General features: G+C 38.8%; 1 protein-coding gene across 1 annotated transcript in view; it reads right to left on the minus strand.

The window, feature by feature from the left end:
- Positions 1 to 11,720, minus strand: part of eci2 (enoyl-CoA delta isomerase 2) — a 103,341-nt gene that overhangs the window by 43,645 nt on the left and 47,976 nt on the right. Inside the window, exon 7 of the mRNA XM_050056508.1 lies at positions 2,818 to 2,920. Coding sequence (XP_049912465.1) covers positions 2,818 to 2,920 — 103 coding nt within the window. The remainder of the gene's footprint in view (positions 1 to 2,817; positions 2,921 to 11,720) is intronic.

Here is an 11,720-nt window from a genome sequence, read left to right on the forward strand (position 1 = left end):
GCCCTTGCTATATATAATATATATATATAAAAGCATAATTATAAGGCTACGAAAACCAAACGAATTTTATTTTATAGCAATTATACACTTATATAAACATATTAATGGGTAGAATATTCAGATTCAGATTCAGATTGACAATAAACCATGCCAAATATTACACACTGGCCCTTTAATGTCCTAAAGTGAGATACTACAGGTTTTTCATGGCATTAGTTTGTTAGGGATGTTGTGATGTTGCGATCGCCTTGTGTGACTCTCTCTCTCTCTCTCTCTCTCTCCCCCCAACCCCTTACACACTGTTCAAGGCAGGAATATCACGCTGTTACTTTGCCTTGCCATTGTGCATAAACTCACAGGATTGACAGAATCACAGGATTGCAGATTGCGAGGACAGAGTTGTCCTGCCTTTGAATCTGCAGTGGAGGTAGTTACAGGACTGATGACATGTTTAGCCGCATGTCATCATTTAATCGCTGGCCGTCCAGGTGTTGTCCAGCAAACAATGTGGGTTTCATTAACCATTGGCAAACTTTCTGGGGAAAACCTAGTCTTATTAGGAGAGACGGCATTCATCCCACTTTGGATGGAGCTGCTCTCATATCGAGAAATCTGGCAAAGTTTATTAGTAATCCAAAACCCTGTCAACCCAGAGTTGAGATCAGGACTCAGAGTCGCAGTCCTATATGCTTCTCTGAGCTTCTAGTGCAGCTACCCACCCATAGTTCTATACAAACAGTGTCTGTCCCCCGACCACCCAAATTATCTAAATCTAAAATTAAACAAAGAGGAGTTGTGCATAACAACCTCATAAATATTAAAACCTCTTCTGTGACAGAAAGACAAAACAGGAGAATTAAATGCGGACTGTTAAATATCAGGTCTCTTTCATCTAAAGCAGTGTTAGTAAATGAATTAATATCAGATAATCATATTGATTTACTCAGCCTCACTGAAACCTGGCTGTGTCAAGATGAATATGTCAGTCTAAATGAATCCCCTCCTCCCAGTCATAATAATACCCACATTCCTCGAGGCAGCGGCCGAGGAGGGGGAGTTGCAGCCATTTTTAACTCTAGTCTGTTAATCAGCCCTAAACCTAAACTAGATTATAATTCATTTGAAAGCCTCGTTCTTAGTCTTTTACATCCGACCTGGAAAACCTCGCAGCCACTTTTATTTGTTATAGTGTACCGTGCTCCTGGCCCGTATTCTGAATTTGTATCTGAATTCTCAGAGTTTTTATCCAGTTTAGTTCTTAAATCAGATAAAGTTATTATTGTAGGCGATTTTAACATTCATGTCGACGTTGATAATGACTCCCTGGCTACCGCGTTTATCTCATTATTAGACTCCATTGGCTTCAGTCAGGGTGTACATGAACCCACTCATTGTTTTAACCATACCCTCGATCTAGTTCTGACGTATGGAATTGAAATTGATAACCTAATAGTCTTTCCACAGAATCCCTCGCTATCGGATCATTTGATTACTTTTGATTTCTTTTTACTTGATTACACGCCACTCAGCAACAGTTACTATTCTAGATGTTTATCAGATACTGCTGTTGCAAAATTTAGGGAAATGATTCCTCTGTTGTTAAATTTAATACCATGTGCTTCAGTAACAGAGGTTTCCCGTACCGACTTTAACCTCTCCCGAATTGATCGCTGTTTTTTTCCCCATTAAAGGGTTTTTTTGGGGGAGTTTTTCCTTGTCCTTTGCGAGGGTCCTATGGACAGAGTCATATGCTGTAAAGCCCTGTGAGGCAAATTGCAATTTGTGATATTGGGCTTTATAAATAAAATTGATTGATTGAATTGATTGACTGAGTCGGTGTTTGTGCAAAAGGGACGGCTGGTGGGACAGGTCCATAGACCTAGACTGTGTCCCTGTGTGGGACTGTGTCTCACACAAGTGTGATGTTTTGATGACGTGTTATATGTGTGACCCACTGTGGGAGATTTAAAAAGTAAGAAGTCGTAGTAAGCAGCTAGCTCAAAGAAGAACAGCAGCCAAAAATGTCCAAAAATAGTGAAAAGAAAGAGGTCCAGGAGCTCCTCACCCTCCAAGCAGAGTATGAGATATAGACGTATAATAGAGATGGTAAATGATTGTTATTGACATGTTAGGTCATTGTTTTTGTTTATAAAGCACTGTAGATGCATATGTTTTATGTCACACTGGAGGCCAACGCTGTTTGGTTACATGTGACACCTGTAATGCCTCTTTTGGCTCTGGGATGCTAGCATGCTGTCTATAATCACACAGCAACAAATGCAAAGTTAGTGTAAAGAAGGGACTTAGCGGCTCTATAGCACCATCTATGTGTAAAATGGCTTTTGTTGATCATAAGACTACTGCTGCAGGAGTGTGAGCACAGCAACTGGAGCACCCACAGTGACAGGGCTAACTCTTAGCATCATACAGCTAACTTTTCCCAACTTTTATTAATGGGCTTTATGACAGAGTCCAGCCGTTTTGGTGTTGGTTTGAAATAGTTGGGACTGTATAATAGCTCAGTGTCTGATGTTAGCCACTGCTGCTGTTTTAGCTCGTTATTGCTCTAATTGGCAGAGAAACCAGGAGGAGAATGACTCCTCCAGCGCCGTGTTAAACAGCAGCAACAGCTGATCGTGGCCTATCATGGAGTGATGCCTGCAAACTAGTTGAGGCAGACAACTCGAGCTGCACTGATTCATACACACGTCATAACTCACTCCCCATATGTAATCTATAAAACAAGATCAATATGCTGGTGAGCTCTCTCATTATCAGAAGGTCAGCTGATCAAGCAATGAACAAATCAGTGATCACCTGAGCAGCTCTCCACTCTGTTTGGCCATCGCCTCCACCCCGCCCGCTGGGATGTTGGTGAAGTTGGACAGGTCGTTCCCACTGCAGTAGAAATCCCCAGTTCCTGCAGAGAAGAGTGAAATATTCCTTTAATGCAATCCTGAACGTCACCATTCCATTTGTGGTGTTTTATTTTTAGTGGTACAAACTACGTTGTGCCTGAGAAACAGTGATGCATACTACTGCATTGCTGGGGCTTTCACAGTAGATTTGCCCTGGTTCTACAAAACCGCCCATATGTACATGTCCATTTGTGTGATTACCATCAGTAAGTTTAAGTGCTATAAGGATCACTGACAGCTCTTTAACCTGAAACCACTTGCAGTGTGCATATTGATCTCCTAGCACACAACCAAGGACATGCAGGTCATTTTCATAGAGACTTTATTCTAAAGGAATGGAATAATTTGTTTTCATTTATTTTTTTAACTGTAGCCAATGGCTTCTACACTGCATTAGGGGCTGTGTCCACCAAAGTGTTTTTTTTTTTCTGAGGCCTGCATATTTTCTTTTTAAGCTTCGCAATAAGAGCGCCACATGAATTCTGTGCTGAGCTCTGCCGGTTGGGCTATTTTTTAATTCAGAACTCAGAGAGTTGAAAAATGTTCAACTTTGGATAAAAACAGTGCACTCATCACTGTCACTTCAGCGGTTCAGTGGAGGAGGGACAAATATCGTGAAGATAAACCATCACAACTTACATGTACTGTACTTACATGAGTGCTGAACAACAACAGAGGATATATATATATATATATATACATACACATATATATACGTGTATGTGTGTGTGTATTTAAGCAATATCACGCGAGAGGGAGTGATGTTATACTCGTATATCGTCACGGCTGTGATTCGGTCATAGGCACGAGGCCGATGTGCAGGTAACCATAGCAACCATAGTGCCTCACTAAAGACACACACCCACATTCACACGCTGCACAAATCTAAATTGGCTACAACAATTGTCATTATTATTATTATTGTAGGTATAAAATATACATATACATATACATCCAATATCTATCATTAATCTTCTAACTGGTCAATCACTGCAGTCTAACGTCAGTTTTTTTCAGACCAGAGGCAGTTTAAAGATGAAATAACATTGCATTTGAACCAAAATTATGTCTCATATTAGTTATTTCACTAGTAAGAAGCTGTGTAATACGTGGGATAACGTAAAGTGAGCTGGTTATTATGGATAGAACCCGGACGCGGAGCGGAGGGCTTCTATTCGTCCTGTCGGGGTTTATTTCACTATTTAACAACCTGCTCACTCGATATTATCCCTAATGTACACCTTACCTGTGAAAAGTGATTCCATGGGATCTGGTTTGTATGTTCCGCTCATTTGAACATCCATAAGCAGCACAAAAGTCAGTCTTCTAACTGAAAAAGATGCCAGTCTGCTGAAAACATTAAGTAGAATTTGTATTTGGGTAGTAAAACTGGCATTTTTAAAATGTCCAAGCATCCTGTGTCATAGCTACATGTGTGACGTTTTTAACAAATCAAACCGTTTGGAAATCGGTCGAAAATTCAGTGAATAATTCTACTTTCAGATTGTGGAGTACCTCTTTCCTCCATAGACGTACATGCACTACCGCCTCTGCTAGCCCTGTACCAAGATGGTGGCGCTTTAGGCACGCCCCTCCACAGTCAATGCGGCGTCTATGTATATATGTCTATGTTCGGGATGAGTGTATCTCTCTGCTGGTATGCTCAGATTGACGATTGGACCCACGGTTTGGGAATTTAAAGGAGGAGTTCGAGGCATTTCAATGCCATGTTAATCTGCCTGGTCTCACAGCATGTCTCTCCCTTTCTGTGCTCCTGTCTGCTGCATGCATCTCATTAATCGTCATAACAACAATATGAGCGTTTTCCATCTCTCACATACGACGACAGCCTTTATTACTGATAATACTGTTGCTACTTTTGTGATTATGACTGTTAAATACATATTGTAACGTACTGTAATCTTATACACACACATAGTGCTCAGTAATTGTAGCACATGTAGTACGCAGCATGACAAGTGACTTACTTATCAGTCGAGTCACCCACACAAACACATAAACAAAACCACACAATCACACACTCCCCAGCAGCCACCTCCCATGGCACGGGGGGTTCATTTCTTCAGCAGTTTCGATTTCAGAAGCCATCAACATTCCACTTCCAAATCATGATGTCTGCCTTTTCCATGGTAAATTTACTACTCAGACTACAGTACATGTCAAGTGTTTTGCTTGCTTGCTGTATTAACCCCACACTTGAAGGGGTGTACCAACGCTGAACATTAAAAGCTGGAATCCACTCAAAGACCAGGCCGTTGTTCCTTTTTTTTCTCTTTTTATTTTTTCTTTGGTTTTTGCCCAGAATAGTGCAGAAGAAGGAAAACAGTTTCTTTTTTCCTTTCTTACAGCCTTTTTCCCTCAGCAGGTGAAAAACCGGCGGTCCGTTCAGCTCTTTGTTGGTACTTTTTACACGCTCTGTGGGGAAACCAAACTCCTCTGCTCTGCAGTGGCGTCTCTTTGTTCTGCTTGACTTGACACAGCTGAGTAATTAACGTGCTTGCACCCCAGCTGATGAGCCGGGAGCACTCACCGCTGTAATTATGCGTACCCATAAATAAACTACTTTGATTGTGCAAACTGGCTGGCCGAACTATACCGAATTATATATAAAACTTATCTGGGGCTACCTAGGTGAATACGGGTGCAGACGTGCTCTACCAAGTACTCTATAATAAGAATACAATATTTACAAACGGGGTTTGGCTGGTTGTCATGCGTGCCGCAAGGCCGCCGCGGTTGCGGGCTCGCGCATCAGCTGACGAAACAGCTGTTCGCCGCTACAGTACATCTTGGGCAGAGTACACATACATAAAAGAAAATAAAAAACTTGTTTTATCGACATTTCTATTATTACGAATAATTCGCACTGCCTTCGTGAGCTGAAGGCCAAAACGGCGAGACTCCGAGGTCCCGCCCAACGCTGCTTGCATCTTTAATTTAAATTGAGTCTAGTAGGATCGCTGATGGTGACTTTGGGACTGTTTCTTGGAAAACAGGGTCCAAGTTGAAAAATACAGAAGTCACCCTGTAATCCTTTTTTTTCCCTTCTTCATTAAAGTGTGTAGCCTACCTTGTGTTCTTATTGCCCTTCTGTGCTCTGCATTTAACAATAAACAAGTATTTAATCAAACTAATAATATCATAACTATAAATCTTATTTTTAAAGCACTAAAATCAGGATAAATGAAGTAATTTGCACACACACAAAAAAAAGGGCTCTAATACTTCATATCCCACTGTTGAGCCACCCTAAATCACTTCAGGGGAAACCATTGCAACAGCCCTAGTGTGAAAAATTCATTAGGTACATTAAGTTCATGACATTAAGGATTTACTAATTAAAAAGTCGTTTCATTCATTTTTGAAAAGGCTTTTGATCAAAGAAATGAGAGTACATCTAAAAATGTCCAGAATATTTTAATTTTGGTACCTCTTTGGTAAATTGGGTTAAGGTGTTATATAATAATCCATAAACAATGGCTATCTTTCACAAAGTTTTTCATTATCTAGGGGAGTCAGACAGGGTTGCCCCCTATCCCCATATTTATTCTTACTGGTAATAGAAACATTAGCGATAAAAATTAGAAATAACACAAACATTAAAGGTTTAGATAGTTATGGACAAGAATCAAATATTTCATTATATGCAGATGATACAAGTTTCTTTCTGTCACCGAAAGACAACTATTTGAATGTATTATTTTGCGATTAGGTTCTTTACATGGTTCTACATTTATAATAACTTCCAATTCAACACTAATATGGTCAGATGGATCAATAGATGTACTTGGTATTCATATTCCAAAACAGATGGATGAACTTGTTAAATCTAATTTTGAACGCAAGCTTCAAAAAATGGAGAAGATCTTGTGTCCATGGAAATTGACAACATTGTCCTTGTTTGGTAAAGTGTCCCTTGTCAATTCATTGTGTACTTCTCAGTATACTTATAAGCTATGAGTTGAAATCTGCTCCAGTTTATTGAGCTCAAATCATGTATGAAGTTGTCAAAATGAATGTGAACTCTAATACATTTTGGAGGAAGACAAGGGGCTTTAATCTTTCATACACAAAAGATCGCAGAGTGATCACTAAAGCAATCACATAAAACACCAGAATTTGAAATTCTGTCTAGACAAGTGACAAGGATCCAGTCTAATAAGGACTGGCATGGACTCTGGTGGGTTCATCGATTAACTGACTTAAATTTCTGCTTTTAAGCAGGTTTTTATCAATTGACAAAGAATGATCAAGTCAATTGATGTTGAAGTCACCTAAGATAATTATTTCACCAGGGTTCCTAAAAGATGTAAGAGTAGATAATATGCATCTAGTTGAATCAGGATGGACAGGGGGAGGTCTATAAATACTACGAATAATAAGATGCTTATTTTCATGAAGTTTTAACTTAACAAAAAGGGATTCAAAAAATTACGGGATTGCATTAGGAATGGTAAGTTCAGAAACAAAATGTGAGGAAGCATATATAGCCACACCTCCTCCTCTTGTACTTCTGTCTGCTCTGTATAATCTACAATTTTCAAGTTTGATGTCATTGTCATTTATTTTACTGTGCAACCATGTCTCTGAGAAGGTAGGTACATCAGGTTTGTAACCCAAAACTCTAATTAAATAATTTTTTGGGAGAAGGCTCCGTATATTCAAATGCATCATTTTTAAACCTTTAACTGTATCAGTTCTGAGTCAAGGGAATGAAAGTACTGATAGGGTAGAGTGAGACAAGGAAAATATCTGGGAGAGGAGAGTAGGAGAGCCATAGCGCATACACACACACACACACACACACACACACACACACACACATACACACACACACACAAAACAGAGAAAAGACAAAAGCAAAATCAAGCTGCATCATAAAACTAAGCAGGTCATAGAAAGACTGCGTGCTCTTACTTTGACATGCGGAAATTACATCATCAGCTGGGTGATCACGTGCTATCCAAAAATGGCCGAGTGATACGAGTGCATTTTTGTTCGGACCGGCAGAAAGTTTGTTTCAAAACTCTGTGTGTGTAAAAAGCAAATCCACACACGTAGAACTGAGATCCACAAATGTTTTTTCGACTCACAAATAAAAACTGAGTTCACAAATGCCTGTTCCAAAGTTTTAAATGTTAGGAAGATATTCACAAATGCTTTTCATTTATTTGCAAATTAATTTAACGTATTCACAGATATTCTTTGTATTTGTGGAAGGTGTTTTATATTTACAGATTACACATTTACACACAGGTTGTTGATCTGTTCAGACACATAATTATGAAACAAATGTATTTCCATATAAAAATCGCGGTGAAAATCGTGTAATGTGAACTAGCCTTAACTCGCCAAGGAAAATCTCAGCATCTTCAGGGGAGCGAAAAAGTTTACCACTGTGGACCACTCTCAGCAAACAGGGAAAGATCATGGAGTATTTCAAATCCATATCCATATATTACTGTATGTCTATGTCAGTGGTCTTGTGTAATCTGTATTTGTTTTGTTTAAATAAATTCATAAAAAAAAAGAAAAAATTTCAGTTTATAACTTCTCACTTAGAGGTGTAGAACATCGATAACTGCCTGAAACATTTACTGATGTTATATTTGTTTTTCATAAGATTGTTTTTTTTTGGCATTTTGCCTTTGTTGGATATGATAGTCCAAGTCGGAAAGGGAGGAATGAGGGGGGAGATGACATGCAGCACAGGGTCGCAGGCTGGAATCAAAACCATGGCCGCTGCGACGTAGCCTTTGTATACGGGATGCCTGTTCCACCCACTAAGCCATTTTCAGCCATTACTGTCTAAGGACATTTTAAGACTTGCTACGCCCTTTTTTGGGGGCCTTTGAACAAGGAAATTACAAAGAAGGAAAGGTATCGATGACAGTGACCGCATGGGAGGAACTACACTTTTATGTCAGTTCTGTTGGAGTCAAAGGGGCGGGCACTGCAAATCACATTTTAACCCATCATATCTTTGTTGTTTCAACTTTGATAGAAAAATCCTTCCAGCAGATTAAAAAACACACATTAAATGATGCTTACAGATGTTTTTTATCTGAATGTTTGCATTTGTTTTCCTTGTTATTGGTCTCCAAACAGATCATGGCTCAATCCAGCAGATGCATCTCAGCCTCTGCTGGACAGAGCCATGATCTGAGCCTCTGAACAGAGACACATTAAAGAGATAGTTCAGATGTTTTTAAGTGGAGTTGTATGAGATTCTTATTCATAGTCAGTTTACTACATGCAGTGGATGTGAGTCAGCACGCCCCAACTTTGGAGTAACATACAGGAGTACCTCACAGAAGCTAATCAATGTACTGCTGTACCGCTATATTTGATATTAACATCATCCAAATCTGCATCTTCATCTACAAAGCAATGTCATGTACTACTAGGCCTGTCGCGAAATGCAATAAGTCGGTTAACTGCGCGGTAAATTTAAAGGGAGACGGTAACTTTTCCGGCCGCGATTAATTGCCATATTCATGCGTGTTTGTTTTCCTCGTCTCTCTCCACCAAAGAGACTGGACGACAAGAGCATTCACTGCCGTGTATCATCTGGCAGCCAGGTGAGTTGGTTCATTAGTGTAATGAACGGAGGGAAATCTCTTGTCATCGAGAGTCTTTGTCTCTGGGGGGGAGGCGGGGCTATGGGCCACACACACACACACACACACACACACACACACTGCGATCTTCGTGAGGGGGAGACGAGGCGGAGAAAAAAAGAGAAGCGTTGAGCTAAGAGAAAGACATGGAACTTGTTCCTAAACCAAATGCCACGGCATTTATTTATTTATATTTTATATATATATATATATATATATATATATATATATATATATATATAATTTATATTCATTTATATATTGTTTTTGGTTGGGGGTTTTTCAAGTGCAATTTTTGATAAGAGACTGAGAGTCCATTTTATCGTTTTTGGTTGTTTGATTTTTTTTTTCTATTACAGTGCACTTTTTGTTAACAGGGACTGAGAGTCTTTTTTTGTATTTATAAGGTCTTTATTTATTTATTTTGGTAGTTTTACATATTATTTCTGATATTCAAATTTTCTTTTTTTGCATTCCTAAATATTATCGTTAAATAAATGTTTAAGGGTGTACTTGTATTATTATGCCTTTGTTATCATTATATAAGTTTAAAAGATGGTCTCAAAACAGCAAAATTACAACAATAATAAAAATGGTCTTAAAAGCACAATATTATGCAATATTATTGCTTATCGCAATAATTTCTGACGCAATTAATCGCCTAGCAAAGTTCGTTATCGTGACAGGCCTATGTACTACCAAATCAATTTCAACAATACTTTTGCATAAATTCAAGTTTCCATTTGCACGCAACAAGACAAGCAGGTCACCTGCACCGACCCCGTTGCAATACCACCGGAGGGCAGTATACCATCAAATACAGAGGGATTTTGTTGTGGAATGAACATCACCAACTGGCTGACAGCTCTTCTTCCTTGGCAATACTCAAAAAGAAACTATTATTGAAGTTAACAGAACATATAATTTTTTTCCCCTTTATTCATTTAGTGTTATCATTATTATTATTATTATTATTATTATTATTATTATTATTATTACTACTACTATTATTACTATTATTTTATTTATTTATTTATTAATTCTATGCCAATATTATTTCTTTTCTTTGCTTAAATTATTGTTAGGTCAAGGTGAGGTCACTCTATAAGCCTTTCGGGTTTCTGACCTCACTTGCACATTTCCTTATCTTCCTCTCTACCAAGAGAGATATGTATATGTATTTGTTTTGTTTTATACTTATATGTGCAAATAAATAAAAGTCTAAAAAGTCTAAAAGTCTGAGATTCAAAACCAGACTCCATTGAGAAAAACAGTGATTTAACATCTCTGAACACTGGAGGTGATGGTCTACTGCTGCCTCGATCAGTTAGTTAGTTTGTGTTATTGTGTGACTTAAGTGTTTTTTAAGGGTTAGTCCAGATTCACCCAATAGGTCACACAATAACACAAACTAACTAACTGATCGAGGCAGCAGTAGACAGGGTTCCCACAAGTCAAATTTAAGACTTTTGTAGACCTTTTTTAGACCTCTTTGAATAGAATTTAGACCTACTTGCGACACCATATGATAGCTTTTTGTCATCCTCGAGGTGATGAAATTAGGGATTTCACTGCCATACAGACAAAGAAGTCTGAATGATAATAAATATAAAATAACTAAGTCCCAAAATTAATCAAAAGTAAATTTATTAAAGTAGAAAACAGTCATTTCATATGAACACAGTCACAAAAGCTCAGTTCAGATCAAAGCCAGAGCAATCAAACCTGGTTGATAAGAAAACTGAACTAGTCCCGAACAACAAAAAAGTCACTTAATCTTTCTGAGCTCTGCTCCATTTGCCTCTATCTCCTTCTCAATGATCTCAAGCTCAGCCAACTTCTCCTTGCTGCCCTTTTGCAGGATATTTGACTTGGAGATGAGCTCGGCCACGTTCGTGCCAGACTTGGCCTCTGCCTCTTCTACTGACTTATCAGCCTCTCTGGCCAGACCTTGGCACACCTCTAGGATGGTTTTCTTTCTCGTTCTTAGTTTCTCGAAGTTGTCCTCTGCAGCCTTTCTCTTCCGAGCCTGCGCTTCTAACTCCTTCTTCCTTCGCTCCTCTGTAAGGTAGTCACAGTACCTGGTCCGAGCTCCTTCCACAGACTTCAGGAGCTCCTTAGTGAGTGGCACCTGTCAGGGAAATTCATGTAATTGTATTAT

The sequence above is a fragment of the Epinephelus moara genome, chromosome 11 (assembly GCF_006386435.1).
Source record: "Epinephelus moara isolate mb chromosome 11, YSFRI_EMoa_1.0, whole genome shotgun sequence".
Classification (NCBI taxonomy): Eukaryota; Metazoa; Chordata; class Actinopteri; order Perciformes; family Serranidae; genus Epinephelus; species Epinephelus moara.